General features: G+C 42.9%; 1 protein-coding gene across 1 annotated transcript in view; it reads left to right on the top strand.

Moving 5' to 3' along the window:
* The first annotated feature begins 17,080 nt into the window (after nt 1–17,080).
* Nucleotides 17,081–21,569, top strand: part of PIK3R1 (phosphoinositide-3-kinase regulatory subunit 1) — a 70,991-nt gene continuing 66,502 nt past the window's right edge. Inside the window, exon 1 of the mRNA XM_007974383.3 lies at nt 17,081–17,800. Within this exon, the coding sequence (XP_007972574.3) occupies nt 17,467–17,800 (334 nt within the window). The 5' untranslated portion in view covers nt 17,081–17,466. The remainder of the gene's footprint in view (nt 17,801–21,569) is intronic.

Genomic DNA, 21,569 nt, shown 5'->3' with positions numbered 1-21,569 from the left:
GAGACACAGGATCTTGCTATATTGCCCAGGCTGGTGTTGAACTCCTGGCCTTAAGCAATTATCCAGACTCTGCCTCCCAAAGCTGTAGGATTATAGGCTTGAGACACTGTTTTTGTTTGATTATTTGTTTTGTTTTGTTCCCCTGGCACTGCAGTGCAGTGGCAAGATCTCAGCTCACTGTAGCCTCTGCCTCCCTCAAGTGGTCCTCTTAACTCAGGCTCCTAAGTAGTGAGGACCACAGCCACATGCCACCACTCCCAGCTAATTGTTGTACTTTTTGTAGACACAGGGTTTTGTCATGTTGGCCAGGCTGATCCTAAACTCCCAGGCTCAAGCAATCTGCCCACCTTATGTTCCCAAAGTGCTGGGATTATAGACATGAGCCACCATACCCAGCACCATATATCTTCTTTCGTAAAGTGTTCAAGTCTTTTGCCCATTTAAAAAAACTGCAGTATTTTTTTTTTAAATTAAGTTGTAAGAGTTCCTAATGTATTATAAATACAAGTTCTTTGCTGCATATGTATTTTGAAAATGTTTTCTCCCGCCGGGCATGGTTGCTCAAGCCTGTAATCCCAGCACTTTGGGAGGCTGAAGCAGGCAGATCATGAGGTCAAGAGTTTGATACCAGCCTGGCCAACATGGTGAAACCTTGTCTCTACTAAAAATACAAAAATTAGCCAGGCATGGTGGTGCATGCCTGTAGTCCCAGCTACTTGGGAGGCTGAGGCAGGAAGAATGCTTGAACTTGGCAGGCAGAGGTTGCAGTGAGCCGAAATCGTGCTACTGCATTCCAGCCTGGGTGACAGAGTAAGACTCTGTCTCAAAAAAAGAAAATATTTTCTCCTAAGATAAGGCTTTTCATTGTCATTGTCTTTTGAAGATCAAAATTTTCAATTTTAATGAAAGGCCAATTCACTGATTTTGTTTTTTTCTTAAGTTCAAGTTTTTTTGGTCCTAATATTTAAGAAATCTTTTCCAAACCTTTTTTTTTTTTTTTTTTTTAAGTTTTTTGAAGTATTGTGTTAGCTCTTAAATTTAGGTCTATGATCCATTTTAAGTTAATTTTTTATATGGTAGGATATAAGGTTCATTTTGCCTTGCATATGGTTCTCCAGTTGTTTCATGCTCACAGATGTTTCAGCACCACTTGCAGATTGCCATAATGGGTGGTCCTGTTGATCTGTTTCCAGATCTGGCTCTGACTTACCAGACCCTCAGAAGGATAATCTAGACAGCATTTGCATTCTATTGTTTCCACTGCCACAAATGTAAGAAACTGGTGTCGAGTTTCCTTTCACCCTTCAGACCTTTCTCCCTCACTGAGTGCCCATGATGTACCAGGAAGTCTGTTAGCTGCTGGAGTCATACAAAAATAAAAATTTGCCCCTGCTTTCAAGAAAATAGCACAGAAATCTGCTCAATTCAACTGGGATAATTGTATTTTAATTTTTTTAAGGCAAATTTTTTTTTTTGCAGGTGATTTTGGAATCAGATATTGAGCAAAATTGAACTGAAACTATAACTCAGGTGGCTCATTTACTTCCATTCTATACTGATTGACTATTTTCAGAGTTTTATTCCTCAAGTATGAGGACTAAAGAACTAAAAGAGACAAGAATCCCTAGAGCATGCATTGTTATCAGAGACCTTTGAGTATAGGTGATTATTATCTGACTTGCTCTCTGGGATACATTAAAGTTTCCTCTCCTTCTAATGCTTCAACATGAATAACAGCTTGTAAAAGCTCAGAAACAACAGAATGGGAATTATAGTACTGTTGGCCTTCTGAATTCTTACTCTGGTAGTATATTAGTCCATTTTAATGCTGCTAATAAAGATGTATCCAACACTGGGTGATTTATAAAGGAAAAGAGTTTTAATGGTCTCAGAATTCCACATGGTTGGGGAGGCCTCACAATCACGGCAGAAGGTGAAAGGCACATGGTGGCAGGTAAAGGGAGAATGAGACCAAGTGAAAGGGGAAACCCCTTATAAAACCATCAAATTTTGTGAGACTTATTCACTGCCATGAGGACAATATGGGGGAAACCACCACTATGATGCAATTATTTCCCACCAGGTCCCTCCCACAACACGTGGGAATTATGGGAGCTATAATTCAAGATGAGATTTGGGTGGGGACACAGTCAAACCATATCATTTCACCCCTGGCCCTTCCCAAATCTTATGTCCTCACATTTCAAAACCAACAGCGCCTTCCCAACAGTACCCCAAAGTCTTAACTCTTTTCAGTATTAGCTGAAAAGTCCACAGTCCAAAGACTAATCTGAGAGAAGGCAAGTCTCTTCTGCCTATAAGCCTGTAAAATTGCAAGTTAGTGAGTTACTTCCTAGATTACAATGGAAGTACAGGCATTGGATAAATACACCCATACCAAATGGGAGAAATTGGTCAAAGCAAAGGAGCTAAAGGCCCCATGCAAGGCTGAAATTCACCAGGGCAGTCAAATCTTAAAGCTCCAAAATGATCTCCTTTGACTCCATGTCTCACATACAGGTCATGCTGATACAAGAGGTGGGCTTCCATGGTCTTGGGTAGCTCCACCCTTATGGCTTTGCAGGGTACAGCCTCCCTCCTGGCTGATTTCACAGGCTGGCATTGAGTGTCTGTGGCTTTTCCAGGGGCACGGTGCAAGCTGTCAGTGGATCTACATTCTGGGGTCTGGAGGACAGTGGTCCTCTTCTCCCAGCTCCACTAAGTGGTGCCCCAGTAGGAACTCTGTGTGAGGGCTCTAACCCTACATTTCCCTTCTGCACTGCCTTAGCAGAGGTTCTTCATCATGGCTCCACTGGTGCAGCAAACTTCTGCCTTGACATCCAGGTATTTCCATACATCCTCTGAAACCTGGGCAGAGATTTCCAAACCTCAGTTCTTGACTTCTGTGCACCCACAGTCCCAACCATGTGGAAGTTGCCATGGCTTGGAGCTTGCACCCTCTGAAGCCACAGCCCAAGCTGATTTAGGTGCAGATTTTAAGCTAAGTAATGCAAAGATTCATTCCACTTTCCCACCCACAACACATCAGTTAGCGGGCAGGAGAAAGAGAAAATAAAAATATTGCACAGAAGACCATAGTGTTTTGCCCCAGGGTTGCAAGCATTGATATCTCACCCATTACCAGTTCCCAGTCATTGAATGCCTACAGTGTTTGGTTCTGTTACAGAACAGAACATTTAAAATACTTGACTCTTTAGATCATCAGGCTGACATTCCAACAAGCCAGTACTCTTCTTGGGTGACTTTTTTTTTTTGGCCACTTTATTTTATGATGTGCAGCATCATAACATCACACTAACCTAACCCACATTTCAAAAAATCACACGAATGTGGCCTAACCCATATTTCAAAAAATGTTGAATTCATTGCCAGCATTCAATAATTGGAAAATTGCCCATAAAAATCTGGATTTCCAGCTTCTCTAGGAAAATTGGAAAATCTGGGTTCACATTCCTGTGTGTTAACAATTAGCTAAACTCTAGTTCAGCTGCTCTCTTTAAGACCAGCCATTTGTACTCTACTGTACCCAGAGGGCTTTCCTAATGGCGCCTTTCTTAAATGGCTCCTCCAAGGCAGTGGTTCCTAAAACCTGGCTTCACATTGGAATAACGTGAGGAGCTTTAAAAGTTACTAATGCCTGCATTTCATGCCGGAGATTTTGATGTAATCCATCTGGGGTACAGACCAGGTATTAAGATTTTTATAGGCTCCTCAGGTATTTGCAATGAGTAGAGAAAATTGAGAACCCCTGTCTAAGATAGAGCTTCTCGAAGTTTAACTTGCACAGGAATCACCTGAAAATCTTGTTAAAATGCAGACTGTGATTAAGTATGCCTGGGATAGGGCCAGGGATTCTGCCTTTCCAACAAGCTCTTACATGGTTCCAAAACTGCTGGTCTATGGGCTTCACTTGAGAAGGGTCTAAGCCATTTGTATTTCATGTTGGTTTTGAACCCTAAGATACATTCTTAGGTTTCAAGTCTAATGAAAGCTAATTCTAACACTCACAATACTGATGTAGCTGGAATGATGATGCCAAATGAAAGTATCCTACCATACTTTGGGGAGAATTCTTTCTCAGCCTGTGGCCACTCAAAGCCTTTCTTGACATTTGGGGGTCCTTGACTTCCTACGGCTGACTTCCAAAAGACCTTCACCCTTATGCCTTGTGACACCTCTGTATCACCCCTTTTGTTGCAAGTTGTACATCTTCTGCTATTTCCAGTTCCTTGCTGGTGTCACTACCTGCCAGCCAACAGTTTGGCCATTACTGATTGAACCGTGGTGTTTGGGTACTTAAGTGAGTATTTTATTGCAGAGGTTTTCAATCAGTGTTTCCAGAAGCCCTAGAGTAATAGTTCTGAAACCACAGCATGCATCAGATCACTTGGAAAGCTTATTAAAACACAGATCGCTAGGTTCCACCCTCAGCATTCCTGATTCAGTGAGGACAATTTGAATTTCCAACAAAGTTTCAGGAGATGCAGATGTTTCTAGTCCAAGGACCCAGAGGTTCTAGACAGAAGGAAGGGAGGTGGTGCAATGGGCCTCTTGGCCTTGTTACATGACTTCTTACCTTATAGCAGTTGTATTTGGGGATTCTAGACTAGATATTTTTAAATAAAAAGATTATTTTTAAAAAAGCTTGAATATTGCTGTTTTGTTGCCTTTGCTTCTGTTTCATAGAAATCGATTGAAGGTGAAAATAAAAATGCTAATACTAGTGATATGGGGGGGGAATATCATCAGTTTAAAACAAATGAAATACTGAATTTATTCAGTATATGAAAAGAGAGCCTTATTTTCTTCCCTTGGGACACTCTTCATACTTACATGTTCAAATATGATGAAAAAACGTAAAGGAAATACAACGTACGCTGGAAATAAATTACTAAAGACTGTGTCTAAATGAGGAGGTGCATTTGGGAATTTTATTGATTTTAGGTTTGCGGGTGAACAGAACCCCACTGTAATAGTGCATAAGGCTCTTTCCAGCTATCTCCAAAAAAAGGAGATAACTAGCAAGGTTTTCACTGTTAGAGTTTGTTCAGAGCGGAACCTAAAGGAAATACTGTGAAGGTCACAGCAGTTTCATCTCAGCTTATTGGATTGGATCAAAGTAATTCTACTGCAAGGCAAGTTACATCATTTCATTTACAGACAGAGAATGCATGAGGTCCTTCATTTCACACAGTAGGTGTGAAGGAGGTACCTTGGTAAATTTCATATTTGCTTTTAGATAAAGTGTATTCTTAAACCTGATGTGGGTAGCTGCCTGTTCTCGTGTCGCCTCTTCAAGAGACAACTTGGAATAATAGAAACACCAGTGTCTGAATAGCCTAAAGTGGAGCTTACTTTTCTGTTAGGCGAGTCACCTTTAAAAATGATATTTTTTAAGGATAAGCAATGAATTTTAGGACGTTCTTCCCTCTACTTCCAACGCCCACAGGAATAAACCACCAAATTCAACGTTTTACAGAGGCCAAGTACTTAGTTTTTAAAAGAGTTTTCTTGCAAGGAAACTGGGAGGGAACTATAAAAGGGCTTTAGGCACGCAGGGTGGGCAGGTGCAGGGCTTTAAGTTGCAGAAAGGAGAATCTGGAAAGAGCTTTTAGGAAGCAGATTCTCACATGTTTTAATATGAAAGAGTGGCACACACGGGGTGCTGGCATTCCATCTTATCATCAGTGGAAGGTTTGAACCAACATCAATTTTTTCTAGAGCAACTTAGGTAATTATTACTTGAAGAATCTGCATTTCAAAACTAACACCTTTAAGAGACAATGTAATTCACCCGAGCTTCCCCCCGAACCCCTCCTGCCCGCCGCCACCGACCCCGCGAACGCGGAGGGGCCCGTGGTCTGCCTGAGTGACCTCCATTTGCTCTGTCATCTCAGGACTGGAAGGCATCAGCGTACACCCTCAGAAAACTCTCTTCCCTTCTCGTGGGTCCGCCTGGCTCCCGGAGATGGCGGTGCCAGGCTGCCGGAGTCAGCCAGCGGCAGGCCGCGGGCGCCGTCCCTCCGGTTCACCCTTTCACCCCTCCTTCACCCCCGGAGCGCCAAGCGGGTGGCGCGGGTTTTCCGCCCACTGGGGAGGCTGTGCTGGCGAGGCCAGGAATTGCAAGGCCTCCCCGCTTTGGCGAGCTCTGGAATCCGAGTTCTCCCCACCCCAGCCACTCTGCTGGGGCGCTTAGGGGCTCGAAAAAGCCTGGGGTTGGCTGCAAGACACTCGGATTAGAGACACAGCCAGCCTCCCGGGAGGTCTGAACTTGTCTTCGACCTCCCCGAACCCCTCCGCCTCTGCGCTGGGAGACGCCCAGCAGCCGGGCCGGCCCGGGACGCGCAGAGCCAGAGCACTCCGCAGCAGAGGCAGCGCGCAGCACGGCCGCCCGGGGCATCCCCGCGGCTGGGGGCGGAAGGCGAGGGCGGTGGCAGGAAAGGTCCGCCAGGCCGGAGCTCGCTCCCCCACCGCCGGCCGCCGGCTCGGAGGCCGGAGCTGTGCGGGCGGAAAGGGGCGGAGCCGCGGGCTCTGGTTGGTGTGGGCTCGGGGGCGGGGCGCGCGGGGCCGGGCCGGAGGCGGGGCCAGCGCCGGGCGCTGGAGCTGCGGGCGCACGGAGAGGAGTCGCGAGCAGCTGGAGCGGAGTTGGAGGAAGCAGCGGCCGCGGCGAGGGCGGCAGGCTAGCGGTCGGAGACGGCGAGCACAGCTCGGGCACAGCCGGCGGGTCGCAGCCGGGCTGGAGGCGCGTCGGAACCGAGCGGGCAGGAGGCCGCCGCTGCAGCGCGGGCCCCGCAGAGGAAGGAAGCCGGCGGGCGGGGGAGGTAGGCAGCGGTGGCCCCGGGTGTGTGTGCTCGGGCGGGGGAGGCGGTGCATGTGTGCGCGGCTGCCGCGGCTCTCTTCCTGTCACTGGCAGCCGCTTCTCCTTCTGCAGAGCCCCGCCGGGGGGAAGCTGGCCGGCCACTGGCCCTCCCCGCCTCCGGCATCTCCTGGCCACCGGACAGCACTCCCCCCTCGCGCTGCCGGCGTCCTGCGAGATCCCGGCCATCCTGGCTCCCGTTTCCCCTGTCGTCCTGTGAGCTGGTCCTGCACGCCGCCGGTCGCATTTGCCCCCGGAGTTGCCGGCGAGCTCGGGCTTCCCCCCACCCTCCATCATCGCACACTTCCGAGGGTCCCTGCTGTCGCCTTGCTGCAGTTTTCCGCGGCCCCTCACCGGAGGAGAGCGCCCTGGCCGCTGCCTTCGTGTTGCGGGAAGGAGCGCTCCCTTCGCCCGTGGTCCTCCAGCTGCAGCCAGGGTCGCGGCCCGGGCCCTTCTCTGGGCAGGAGAGGCGGCGGTGGTCCGCAGAGCTAGTCCCCTAACCCCCGCCTTCCGAAGTTTGCCGCCCTCCTCTTCCGGGGTGGGGGAAGTGCGCCTCGGGGCGGTTGGTCGCTGGGGCCCTAACTCGGCGTCTAGTGCCAGCCAAGCTTGGGCAGGTTGTTGGAGGCACATTTAGTGGGGTCTTGGAACAGCCCGGAAATCCAGCTTTTTGGAACGTGGGGCGAGACGGGAGGGACCTGCCCAGCAATATGGAGCCGGCTGGGGAAAGCCAGGGAGCGTGCAACCCGGAGCTAAAATATCGTGGGCAATTCTCTGGAAACCACAGCTCTTACACTAGTGAACTCTAACCACAGCTCTAACCTAAGCTCAGAAACTGCCCCTCAGATCACAAGACAAAGAGAACAGAAAACCTCTGGCCAGGCACTCCTGTACAGAAATACACTTTGGGAACCAGAATTGGAGCCTGAACTGCAAGGGTATACGCAGAATGGCTGTTACATGTTGAATGCAGAATGTATGTCAACTGGATTTGGGGGAATTCTTCTGTTTCCCGGGGCGCTATTAATACCGGAAAGGTCTCACTTCCACCGTTAATCCCTTGAGCTGCAGCGCTGTTGGTGTCTGCTCTTTATTTGGGGGCTTCATGATTTTAGGGTTTTTTTCTGTTCCTTTCCTCTTTGTCAGCCAGTGCGAAGTACCAGTGGATAAAGCAGTTCCGGGTTTTGAATGCAACATAAGATTGTCATTTTGGTGTGATGAGGCTCAAGATTTAGTAATCAGGGGGGATATTCACAGAGCTTATTGGTCAAGGCTTGATGTGGAGTTATATTTTAATACTTCATTAGTTCTGTTACGTTTTGGCAATCTTAAAGATGGTTAGATATTAGGTAGGAAGTTGGAATAGGCAGATAGGTTCATTTCTTAAGCAGGCTATTAGAGTATTAGATCGTCACAGTTTGAATTACTAGGAATTTGGTGACTTCTGCACAGAAGGCCACAAGTATCTTTTAACATTGAAAAGGAAGAAAAAGCAACTCACTAGCTTTAACTTTTTGACAGATTACACTGTTCTTGAAAAACAGTTTAGAAGCAAGCAGATAATAGTTCTCATAGGTGCAAAAGTTGAGTAAACTTTGGGAAGCAAATGTTTCTGACCAGTATAAAGAAAATAAGAGTAATGTGGTGTGTGTGTGTGTGTGCGCGTGCGTGCATGCATGCATGCATGCGTGCGTGCGCGCGCGCGCGCGCACGGCTAAAGTTTGGGAAGAAGTGTTGGTTCAGAGTCAAGGTTTAAGTTGGAAAGACCAGAGGATGAAGCTCCCTGCCTTGCAGAACTGCTGGGTAATGTCACTGTTTGCCTCTTCAGCTTTTATATGCAGGTCATACTGCTTTTTCCAGAGAAGTGTATATAGATTTTTATGATTGGAAGAAAGTTTAATGTATCTGATACTGGCTTGCAAAGTGTAATGTGCATTTACTTTTAACTTTCATCTTGACTTGGGACCTGTTCTTAGTTGCATAACAGAACTCTGCAGTGTACACACTACTATCTGATGTTTTATCTGCTTTTTAAAATCTGCTTTTTAAAAATGATGGTATCAGTGAGTCTTTTCATATCCATGATGCTGTATAGTCAGTGTAAAAAGCATTTTATTTCCCACTTATTAAATGTTTTTTCTTTAGCAATTTCTTGAGTTTAAATGTACTAAGCGCAGGAAATCCTCACAGAATAAAGTTAGTTTTGGGAAACAGAAGTTGAACAATAAGTCATAGGAATACATATTTTGATTATTGACAGTGATGATGGTGATATGCGTTTATCTTCTGGTAATGTCAGTTTCACCTAAAATGATTTTTGAAGGACTTTGAATTGTAAATGCAAACCTACTCAAACTAACCAAAATTTTGTACCGTTAAAAGTGTTGGCCATTTCGTTACATTTTTCCATGAATGTCATGTAATTTTTACGTTGATATGTTGATTGAAATTTCCTTTTTTCTCTTAGGTCGTTCAGGGGAGTATTGTAAAAAGGCATCCAGTCTGAAAGATTGTTCACATGATCATTAAAATAGGAACAGTTCTAGTTCAGCTTTTATTGTGTTTGCATTTCGTGATTTGCAAAATGCTTGTTTTATTGAATAAAGAGATGGTGAATGCGCAGGCTGAAAAAAAATTGATTTTTATGCTCAAGTAGAATATAGCCAGTTGAGATAATGTTTCTGTTGGGTTTTAGAATTCTGTCACATCGAGGCATACACAATGCAGATGATATTGTATGTTTCATTTGGGCTCCTCCAGCTCTCCCTCTTGAAGGGCACAGGGTTTGCAAGTGAAGGTAAGAGAATGAAGCATTTTAATGAAGTCCTGGAAGCCTAGAAAGTTAGTTATCAGTGGAAGGAATTATCAAGTTAGTTTTTACTTTAGAAAGCAGAATATAAATTATATCACAGCTTTTTATCACAAACCTAGGTTGTAATTAATTTTCAAAGTATTCATATCATTTACTGCATTTTCCCATGCCTCCTTTACATACACCCTAATGTGATTACTGGCCATGATTCTGCCAATACTTGTATGGACTTACTTGCCTAAAAGACTAGCAATGAATGACCATTTCATGTACATTAAGCTACATGAGCTGAAAAAATAGACTATATAATTACTTATAAACTTGTCTGTTTGGCATTTATTTATTTAGGTGTTAGGTGTTTGTTTATTTGAAAGACTGGAGTGATTGTAGTATAGCATTACTAGAAGAAAAAAGTCTACTGTAGAAACATCTTTGGAGATTTTATTCTGCTCACATTGTTTTCCTTAAAAGTAAATCAAATACATATCCACAGGCACCTGTAATCAAAATAGTTGTCAGGTTAATGATCATCCAACAGAGTACTGAAGTCACAGGAGTCTGGCCAAAGTGTGAGGAGACTCCACCAGTGGGTGCAGTGAGCTAATAAAGCCAAGGCATCTGGGCCAGCCATTCCTTGCCTGTTGTCTTCCTCCCTGGATGTCCCAGTGTCCCAGCCTGGGGTTCTGCCCCAGGATCAAGGGCTGTACCATGAGCTACTTATCTCTACATCCTGGGGATGCGCACACATGGACACATCCCTTGGCCTCTCCCAGGCCTCCTTTGTCCTGACCTCTGCGGAGCCATCCTCTACCCCAGGTAAGGAGAGGTAGATGGGCAAAGTCCACACTTAGCCTTTATCTGTTTACTCCAAAAGGGGTTTAAGACAGCAGGGAGTTTTATTTTAGTTACATTCAGGATTCATTTAGAACTGTTTGCGAGTTAAGAGGCAATGCAGAAGAAAATTCCTCACAAATATTTGTTCCTCTGTTAAATCTGAATTGTATGAATGACAGTAGGTGACATTCAATACTAATAGAAATAACAGTAATATCATAGTTGCAGTTTACTAGCTATGTAACTTTAGGCAAAGTATTTAACTTTTATCTGCTTGTTTTCTCATCTGTAAAATGGGGATAATAGTTGTACTTAGAGTGGTTGTAATGATTAAATGAGTTGATATATGTGCAACTCTGAGAACTTCGTGCCTGGCACATAGTAAGTACTATGTTGGCATTAATTATCCTAAGCTCCTATTATCAAGTATGGAGCTAAGTGCTTTATAGATGTCATTTTGTTAATCCTCGTAGTGACTCTGTGAGGTGTAGGTTTGCTTATATCTGTCTCACAGATGATAAAACTGTGCCACAGAGAGGTTTAAGTAACTTTCCTGAGGTTACATATTTAGGTACTGATTGGGGCAACTACTTGAATCTGAAGCTCAGTGTTCATACTAACCTTGCCAAAAAGTTTACAGAATAACATCTTTTTTTTCCAAAAAAAGAAAGACTTAAAATCATCCCCTTCAGTCTTCTCATTCCTGCTCCCTCAGGTCCTCTCCATTGTGAGGATGCAGAGAACCGTAATGGTCAGCCTCATGGCCTTTTCTGGGTGATAGGATCTGTCCCTCAGGTCCCAGAAGCTACATCACCCTTTCTTCCAGCCTCCACGTAATGGCTACTGCGTTCCTAAGCGTTGCCATCACCTGGACCAGGGTCATTCCTCTGTGTCTCCTGCAGTGCCTTCCCATCATGTTGGCTGCTTTCTGAAGAGCCCTGTCTCCTTGTTGTGTTACCTGGGCTTGTGCTACCTGTTCTCCTCTCACTCGCCCCATAAACACAACACCAAAAGGGCTTGTAGGTGAGAATTACAGCCTATGCACCCTATTTACCCACACCACACACCCAGCCCTGAGCATGGCAGCATGCAACACATTCTGTTTAGTTGGTTGGTTTGGAAATGAATTTGATGTCTATTATTTGGGGTTAATCTGAGCCCATTATTTTCATTTTATTTTAATTGATATAAAATCCACATACCATAAAATTCACCCAAGTTCATCATTTCAAATTGAAGGCAATTTATTATGTTTACTAGGTGCTATGGGTTGAATGTGTCCTCCAAAACTTACATGTTGGAAATGTAATCCCTAATGCAATAGTGTTGGGAGGTGGGGCCTAAAAGGAGGCTGTGCTCTCATGAATGGATTAATGTCATTATGGCAAGAGTAGCTTAGTTATCTTGGGAATGGGCTTGTTATAAACTCGAGTTTGGCCCCATCTTGCTGTCTTGCCCTTGCAAGAGGAGGGAGGATGAAGGCCTTCACCAGATGCCAGTGCTGTGCTCTTGGACTTTCCAGCCTCCAGAACCAAATATACTTCTGTTGTTTATAAATTATCCAGTCTCAGGAATTCCATTATAACAACACAAAATGAACTAGGATATTTTAATTTTGTTCAGCTTGATTTTCATGATTTCTGGGACACCATGATTTGGAAGGTAAAACATTTTTAAATAATGATTTTTTAAAAGACTGTATGAATTTAGGTGAGGAACTTGACCTAGACTCTGAGCTAGCACACTGAAGTTAAAAAGATGGAATGTAGAGAGAGATGGGCTTTGGGCCCAGGAATCCTTCCATACCCTCCTGCCTTGTTTGAAGACTCATTTTGCTCTGCCATCCAATGCCAAACTTTTAATTTCATTGGGAGATAGAATCACATGACTTGGATATATTCTTGATCAATTTAATGTGATTTAGAAATATCCTGTATTCCTGCCTCTCCATCATGTTTTCCAAATTCTTGTCATTTCTAAAGGGGGAATGGAGTAACTCAACAAAGTCAGAGAGGGCTTTTTTGTGTGGCTCTTTGCCAAAATGCCTATAGGTTAGAGGGTTACACACAAAATCTACTTTACAGCAGTTGTACTTTAAGTAGCTTTGGATTGCTACTTGTCAAACATCAGAAACAATTTTATTTTGGGGAATAGAAAGAGAATTGCTCTCTATCTTAGCAGGGACAGAAAATATGCTTCTGATTAATGGGATTGCAGGCAGTCATTAGAAGGATTGAAAGACTGGAGAAAAATTCCTTAAACAAAATTTTGAACTGTTGCATATGATATTGTATAAGAGTAAGTTAGTTTACTTGTTCGTAGGATTCCTTTATACCCTTTGTTACAATAACTTATGCATGCACTAGCTTGGAGCCTATATCAAAAAACTGCCCTTGGTTATTTGAAAATATTACATTGTAGATAATGTTATCTACATATAAAAAACCTTTGCTATGTGAATAATCATGTCACAACTGGGTGAAAATCGTTCAGTGGACAGGTATATGTAGCGAAAGAGAATGGAGGCATACTAGAGTGAATCTGAGGAAAAATCCTGTTGATCTGGATAGTTTAGGCTCCAGGTCCATCTCGGTGCAGGGGGTTGGTTACACAGGTATTGCCAAATACCTCAAGCTGCTGGGTGCAGTACTGTGAAGAACTTGAGGATGAGAGAAAAGAGGACTTCCCAGTCCTCTAAATGTAACAGTCCTTGTGGCAGTGCCATATCCCCCCAGGTAGGAGCTGAGTTGTTGGAAATTGTTCAGTGGAGGGGCCTGGGATAGTGGCAGGAGGCAGAGGTGCTAAGAAGGATACAGGTGGCAGAAGCTAAACTCATAGAGCAGAAATAGGCAGGATTCCAGAAGTGGGCAGCCTTCCAGAAGTGGTGTGCCCAGTATTCTTTTATTCACTAGTTTATGGACTTCTTTGGCAGGGACACATTTTAATGAAGTCTCTTTGGAAGAAAATTTGCATGGCTGAGATGCTAGGTTTTGGAGTTGATGGAACTGCTGCCGAGTTAAAATAGCTTTTTTGTGTGTGCAGGTAGTGTGAAAGAGCCACATACACTATCAGTAAAGCCGCTGTCTGAGAGAGTTGAAGAGGCACACAGACAGTTAAGGTTAATCGGAGTGATCAGCCTGTGTAGGCCAGGAATCTGCATCACTGACACCAATGCAAGTTGAGTTCAGGCAGTAGATGCTAGAGGTGTTAAAAATGGGACTTACAGAGTCAGATTGCCTGGATCTGAATTCTAGTTCCTCTTCACAATTGCTGAGTATTATCATGACAGAGATACTCTCTGTCCTATGTTAAGTGAGACTACTGATAGTACCTGTTTTTATATAGTTATCTACACACACACACACACACACATATGACTATATATATATAGTCAGCATCATCATATCATCTAATACTAATTGGAGCTATATGTGTACAAACTCAATCATCATCATCATCACCCAGTGCTTAACTGGAGCTTTTTGTGTAGTAACCCATTCAATCCTCAAGAATGACAGACATCAAAATGGACATGGCAGTCAGGAGAAAGTGTACAATGTGCAAAAGAGTAGGGGTGGCTGCCTTCTCTATCTAGCTAAGGGCTCTCTACACCTTATCACCTTGTAGTCCTGTCCCCACCCCAATGACTTGTCTGCTCTCCTTTTTTTTTTTTTTTTTTTTTTAAACAACATTGCCCTCAGACCACTTAATTGACACTGACTAATGGCTGGCCTTGAATTAATGTCTGCATCAATGGGTGGATGCCCTGTTTGTATCCGTCTTCCTGGCCTTGCTTTGGGATCTCAGAAGACAGAAATGGTGTGTTCTATTTACCATCCTAGAGTCATAGAAGATTTGTGGTTCTTTTTATCAGATGAGGACCCAGAGTTCTGCACAGGGTTCTTCTTACACACAAAATAAGGTTCTTCTTACAGGTGGCAAGGGAGAGAGAGTTTGTAGAGACCTTTAGTTCTCTGTCACTTCTGACAGGGATTGCCTCTCTAGTGTCTAGCCTCTAAAAAGTCATCATGTTCCTTAGGTTTCTATTTCCCTTTGCACAAATTTAGCCTCAGGCAGAGTCAAGCACAGCTTTTAGGTTTGTAAAACCTTGACAAGACCTGGAGCCTTTTCTTAATACAGAGCCCCCTGGCAAGGAACAGCTTCAGAGGTAAGCTGTGAGCAGGGGCTTGCTTGATGGTTCCTGGGGGATTGAAGATGGCGGAGAGTTTGTTCATTATACTTTCCATTCTATTAGGAATCCCACCAAACTGGCCCACTGGGTGGCTGGAATAAAGGAAGTGCTAGGAAGCAGCTGGCATAAAGATCTACCAAGCCTATTGGTTGAGGATATTTTTTTTCCCCTAAAAGACATACATTGCCAGGAAAAGCTAACAAAAATTTCAAGGCAGATTTGGAGGAATTAAATTATTCTTAGGCATATTGCCTGGTTTCTAAGCATTTAGGGATATGTAAATGTTCATGTTCTTTAGAGGTCTGTGTCTCTTTTGTACAGAGTACATTAGTACTAAAAATGAGATTTACTAGTTCTACATTTTCATGTGAATTTATGCAGTGAATATTCAATTTGATTCTGGATCTTTCAAAAGGAAAGGCTTTCTTTAAACAAATAATATGGCTTATTTTTCTGATATGCTCTACTGGTTGCTTTAATTCTTTTCTCCGAGAACTGAAATGCAGAGTAGAGTACTGTCCCCAATTAATATTCTTGTTCCACAAAGACTTCCAGTGTTTGTTTTTGCTTCTTTTAATATGTAACTCTCCTAAGTGTGTTATTGTATTACAGCTAAGAGGCTTTAACCATGTAAAGTTGAATACTTTACACTTCTGAATGCCAACATAACAATTAATCTGTGATTAGATTTTGCTTCTTAAGATGCCTCCACTGACGAGTGCCTATACTATTAAACTTCTAAAGTGTTCCACTCTTTAAAACTTATAAAAGCTCTCTTTGATATAGCCCACTGAAATTGTGTGGCTATTGTTTTTATTGCTTTATTGTGCAGCCAGCTTAACTGAAACCTTTGGGTGACTTTTACTCTTTATAATAAAGATAACATTGAGAAATGCCAGGAGTACAAAGTGTATATGTGTACATGCCGTTCTCAGCCATCTACTCTGACTTAGTAACTCTCTAATTCCCTTGCCTCCACTATGTTTAAGAACAAAAAAGAAAAACACTTCCATTTCCCATTTCCTCCACCAAGCTCTCTTTATAGAGTGATCTGCAGCAGCCATTGCTACTTCCTCTCTGATATTTTTGAACTCCTTAAGACGTTCTTACTGTCCTCACTACTGGACTGGAATCTGCATGATGATTCCATCATGGGCGAAGCCCCAAATTATTTCGCCTTGACTCAGTCTCTCCTGTCTGGATGCCTTTGTAGGATTTAGTCTTAGGGATCACATTTTCCTACGTGAACTCTTCTTCCTTGTTTTTGGGACGTTGTCTGTAAACCTTGACTTTCCCTCCTCAGTTACATACATTGGACTTCACTATTTGGCCCTTGGATCATTTTTTTTCTTTTTAACTTTTAATTTGTCCTTGTGAGCTCTTCCATTCCATTGAGTTCAGCCTTGCCTAATTGTGGCTGATTGCCAAATCCCTAGTGTGTTTCCTCTTCTGAATCACAGACCAGGGTTTTATCAGCCACTAGCACACTTGCACAGGGGTGCCCAGAATCACCGTCAGCACATCAGGTCACCTGGCTTCTCTTTGCCTGATAGTGCTACAAACTCTCATTCACGCAGGATCAGGCGTCCTTTGCTCCTCTCGTTCTCGCCCCACATTTAAGCATTTGCCACATCCCACATGTTCTTTCTCTGCAGTGTTTATTTCACTCCTCCCCTTTCCACACCTGCTGCCACCTCGGTTTGTGTCCTCACTGCCTCTTGGCCAGACCTCTGCAACATACCTTTCTCACACATTGTGGTTAGACTGATATTCCTCAAGTGCAGCTCTGATCCTATTGCTCACTTTTCACCAAGCCCTTTCAGTGTTCCACATGGTGGACTGAATCACTCACAAACTCAGCATCGGCGTGCATGATGTCCTACAGCCCCTACCTAAATCTCTAACCCCAATCCCACTGCTCCCTCTTTGGCTTCAGACTGCCTGTTCTAGCTCTTCTCAGAATGTGACATTTTCTTAGTCACTTCTGTAACTAGCATCTCACCACACATTCCATTCTGTCTTCAGATTCCTGCAGTTAGTGTGCTTTCTCCCTCGTTTGAACCCTGCGGTGTTTAGTTTCTGCCTCTCTTATGACATGTACTAGTGTTGCGGCTCTTTGTGTACTAGTCTTATCGCTGAGACATTGCCTCATGCCGACACTCCTCCCCTCTGCCCCCGCCCAGTGTTCTTAGAAGGCAGCGACTGCCTTACTAATCTTTGTTGTGTATATTGTGTCAAGCAATAGCACACTGGCCTGTGTCTGTCTGCCAAATCGATTAAGTACTTGTTGAATGGAAGTAGAAATTCCAATTAATACAGATGGCAAAGTGTGGTGTTCATTCTTAAGTCTCGTTTTTTTCATTCCTAGGTGAAGCTCGTGTGTGGAGTGCCACGGTACAATCAGACGACAGATGGACAGTGTGACAAAAGTGTCAGAAAGGATTGGGCCTCGCTGTGAGAGTCAGCCTGGATTCAAAGTGTTGACAAGTTGCTGAAAAGGAAGCCAGTGGGAGGACTGTGGCACGCAGAGGAAGTGGAGCCCTGTCTTCGGTCACACCATTGATGGAGGACAGATGGACAGCCGTATGGCCAGTCACCTCTCCTCTTAAACCTTTGGAGAGTGGTCCTTTGTCCTCTGCTGGACACATAATAGGAATTCTAACACACTGTCTGAATTCACTTTTCATAAAAACGTAAAATCAGACTGCTCTGTACAGCCAAGCTCAACTGTTGCATGGTAGCAGATTTGCAAACATGAGTGCTGAGGGGTACCAGTACAGAGCGCTGTATGATTATAAAAAGGAAAGAGAAGAAGATATTGACTTGCACTTGGGTGACATATTGACTGTGAATAAAGGGTCCTTAGTAGCTCTTGGATTCAGTGATGGACAGGAAGCCAGGCCTGAAGAAATTGGCTGGTTAAATGGCTATAATGAAACCACAGGGGAAAGGGGGGACTTTCCGGGAACTTATGTAGAATATATTGGAAGGAAAAAAATCTCACCTCCCACGCCAAAGCCCCGGCCGCCTCGGCCTCTTCCTGTTGCACCCGGTTCTTCGAAAACTGAAGCAGATGTTGAACAACAAGGTCAGTATTGATAAGTGGTTGCTTAATGACTCCCTTTCTTTTTCTTTTTAAGGAAAAGTCTTAAGTTTGGGTTGAGTTGTTATGTTCTGGGCAGAAGTTATCTTGGCACCTGCACCTGAATTGATGTGTGGTGCAAAAAAGCTTGGTCAGTCATTACACAACTAGAAATTTGTGGTTTTGACACCCAAAGGAAATTCTCATTAGAGCATTTCAGAATTCAGATTTTCAGATTAAGAGTGGTCAAGGGGTATAATGCAAATATTCCAAAATCCAGAACAACATGAAATCTACAACACTTCTGGTTCAAGGCATTTCAGATAAGGAATACTCAACCTGTGTATATCTAATAATAATTTTGGGAAAGTGGAGGGTAAGTCTAATGTAAGTATGTTTAACATGATTTGTATGGAAAAATAGAGAGAGTAATAAAATGACCACAGAACTCAGCTGAGAAGAAACCATTGTTTTTATAACCCGGTATCTACCTCTTGGTTTCCTCTCCAGGATCGCTGTGGGCAAAGCTGAAACCCAATCCTATAGTTAGTATAAAAGTAAAGGGATTTCACTTCCTTTGTGGGTAGTGTCATTTGTAGCATTAATGCCTATAGTCTGGTTCACCTTCGTGAGGGGAAAAAACATTCACTGAATACTTTTCTTAAATGGAAACCACCTTCATTCAAAAACCACTTATTGCTTATTGGAGATGGTCCATACTTGTGCTTCGGGCACAACTGTGTCTTTAAGGTTTATGTTCTGTTTGGTTTCACACAGAGACAAGCCTTATGCTCAGCTTTAGTGTTATCAGCTTTGTCGAATACCGGTTTCCTCACTAGTAAATCACATGCATTTTTCTTTTTTCTCTTGTAGTCGTTTTTTCTTAGGATCTAAGAAGGGAATGGGAAGGAATGTTTAAGATGGGTGGGCCTAACTGCAGTAGTTATGTATTGAGGAGACCTGACTGGCATCACAGGATATTTCTGGAAGAGATTCTGGTACCATTAATAAGGTGTTATGCCTTCTTTAATGTTGCCTTTTTCTAACACAAGTGAATAAGACAATGAGAACCGAGAAACAGAATGCAAGGGTAAGAGCTGCCTTTCAGTACTGAGTAATAATAGATTGGGAATATTGTGTTAAAGTCAAGGAATTTATTAATGATACCTGAAGGGAAACCCTTTTCTTTCCCACACCCAGCCCAGAAGGGATACTTATTTCATAAATGTTACACTTTATAATGTTCAAATAATATCTTTTATTATATTGTTCAAAAGCCAAAGTTAATTTTGCTTTGCAGATGAATCAAAAAACCGTGACTCTCCACACATACATAAGTGATTTTGTCAACCATTGCAACACTTAGCAGATTGAAGATACATATGTATAATCGTTTTTCTCCACCAAGTTATATATTTTTCACCTTTTATTTTTTTAAGTTAAAAACATTTTCTTCAGTAGGCTAATTCAAAAGAAAAAGTGATTTAATTTTTCCCAGAATACAGAGCTTTACAGAATCATAAAAATATCTCAGTTGAATTAGAGAAGATTATTTACAAGGTGGAATAAGGGCACCTTGTCAAGAATAGTTACAAAACAATTTTATAAAAGCAGTCTCTCAACAAAATTGCATTTGATAATTGTTATCAGGTGTAAGTTTCTTTGGATATGGTGTACAGAAAAGCAAGTCTTTCCTTATAGAAAAAATCATTTTCTGTTTTTATATCCTAAACTATTTTATAATGCTTCCTTTCTCATGTAATGTGATGACAATTGAGACTTTTAGCAGCTTTTCCATTTTTCTTTAATACATGGAAAGGTGGAGTGAAATGAAAATTTTTAGCAGAATTCAAGAAAGAGACCCATGATAATGGCATGAAAGTATTAGAGCCTGAATATAAATGAGAAATTAGGAATAACTGAAAGGTTGAAAAGAGAGTGGGGGGGGGGGTCATGTGGGGAGTATAATACTAAACATTCAATTTTCTAGAAATGTTGGTCTTGTATTCTCATTTAAATATTCCTACGAAGTGCAAATTCAATAGCTCCTATGAGTTGCATGTTGAATTGATATGGAAAGTAGTTATAAGGATAAATGATATATGTTGGAACGTATGAGACTGGTTTCTTTTGCCTCCGTTTGTATTTCTTTGAAAAGCTTTGCAGTGACAAATTGTATGAAGGCAAGAAATGATAGTTCTGTTCTGTTCTTACTGTAATTGGATTCTTTGGTTCTTTTTTTTTTTTTTTTTTTTTCTTTTAACACCCTCCACCTCCACCTGACTTAGCCAGTTTTTCATGTTATGCTGTGTTTATTGCGTTTAGAACGTTATTCCTCACCAATCCCCCGCCCCAGGTCTAGGATTTGTTTTGTGGACTTGGCACACCTCATTAATGGGCAGCTGGGTAGATAGAGGGTGTGAGGACAGCCTGTATGCCAATCGTGTATCTGTGTCCTGCTGAGCCTTGCTATCCTCTCTGTTTTTGAAAGGAAGTTGTCATTAGACTCTGGCCAAAAGTACATTCTGTGAGAGATTCCTCCCTGTATGATAGAGTCTTACTTTTCTACTTTGCTTGTATGTTCTTGGAAATAAAGCTGTGACGTTTTACTTTTTGAGAGAAAGAGTCAGAAACCCTTATGAAATCTTATATACAGTGCTATACTTTCTTCCAGTACATTTTGCATGCAGTTTTTTAGGAAGCCCTGGCATATAGATTGAATGAATTGTTTTAATTGGATAATTTTGGATGTTTTGGGACTTAAATACATTTAGTAAGCATGGCCCGAGTCCTTATTTTACGCTAGAAAGCAAAGATAAAAGATGAAATCAAGACTCAAGAGCCAGCGTGCCCTGAGATGCTCTCTCATGCCTCTCTTCCACCTTAGAGGTGTGCTTTGTCTCCTCTGCTTGGACAGCTCCTCCCCTAGACGTCTGAGACTGACCCACTCTCACTTCTCTGCTCAAATCTTTCTTCTCATGGAGTCTGACTCTACTCATGATATTCCATGCTGGGACCTACCTCTTTGCTTTTGCAAATCATTGATTATTTAACCCATGATATCATTTACTTATTATGTTTATTGTTCATTGACTGTTCCCTCGGTTAGATTTTTAAGCTCCATAAGGGGAGGGATCTTTGTGGTCTTCCATTATCCTAAGTATCTAGGACAGTGTGGTAGGTTCCCAGGATGCTGGTAAACATGAGGTGCTGCAGCTCATCATCTAACTATTTCACTTTCTGCATTGCTTTTGAAATTGACCACGTGCTCTGAATGTCATGTGCAATCATACAAAGCTTAATGGCCCATCTTGTTTTAGAAAATAACAGCTTATTTGTTATCCACATCCTCCACATCTGAGGCATTCTGCGTTGGCCTTCACCATTGCCTGGTATGTCTCCAGAACTCTTCATTTCCTTCCCAGGGCCTGGGACAGGTAGTTCTGCTGGTGGGAAAGTGAGTTAAGCTGATAGTGCCTTCAGTCACTTAAGTCAAGTGGGTAGAGGGTCTGTCATGGCCAACAAGTATCCTCAGGGCAAATTCTGTGCCCTTTCTCCCATCCTTTTATCTCCTTCCCTTTGCATGGGGGCTAAAATTGCCAATATGATGATGACGTTTCATTTTTCTACAAACCAGTAGAGCCCTATTTATGTTCTTTGGAGAGAACCTCTTCCATGTTTTGTTTGGATAAAGAGTGTGCTGGGTGTGCAAGGTGGGTGTTATGTGCTCTTAGGTGAGGCAGCTATTGAAAGGCAATATTCTGGCTTAGGCTGC

This window comes from Chlorocebus sabaeus, chromosome 4, assembly GCF_047675955.1.
Source record: "Chlorocebus sabaeus isolate Y175 chromosome 4, mChlSab1.0.hap1, whole genome shotgun sequence".
Taxonomy (NCBI): Eukaryota; Metazoa; Chordata; class Mammalia; order Primates; family Cercopithecidae; genus Chlorocebus; species Chlorocebus sabaeus.
The sequence above is the reverse complement of the archived record's forward strand: the minus strand, read 5'-3'. Positions and strand labels throughout refer to the sequence as shown.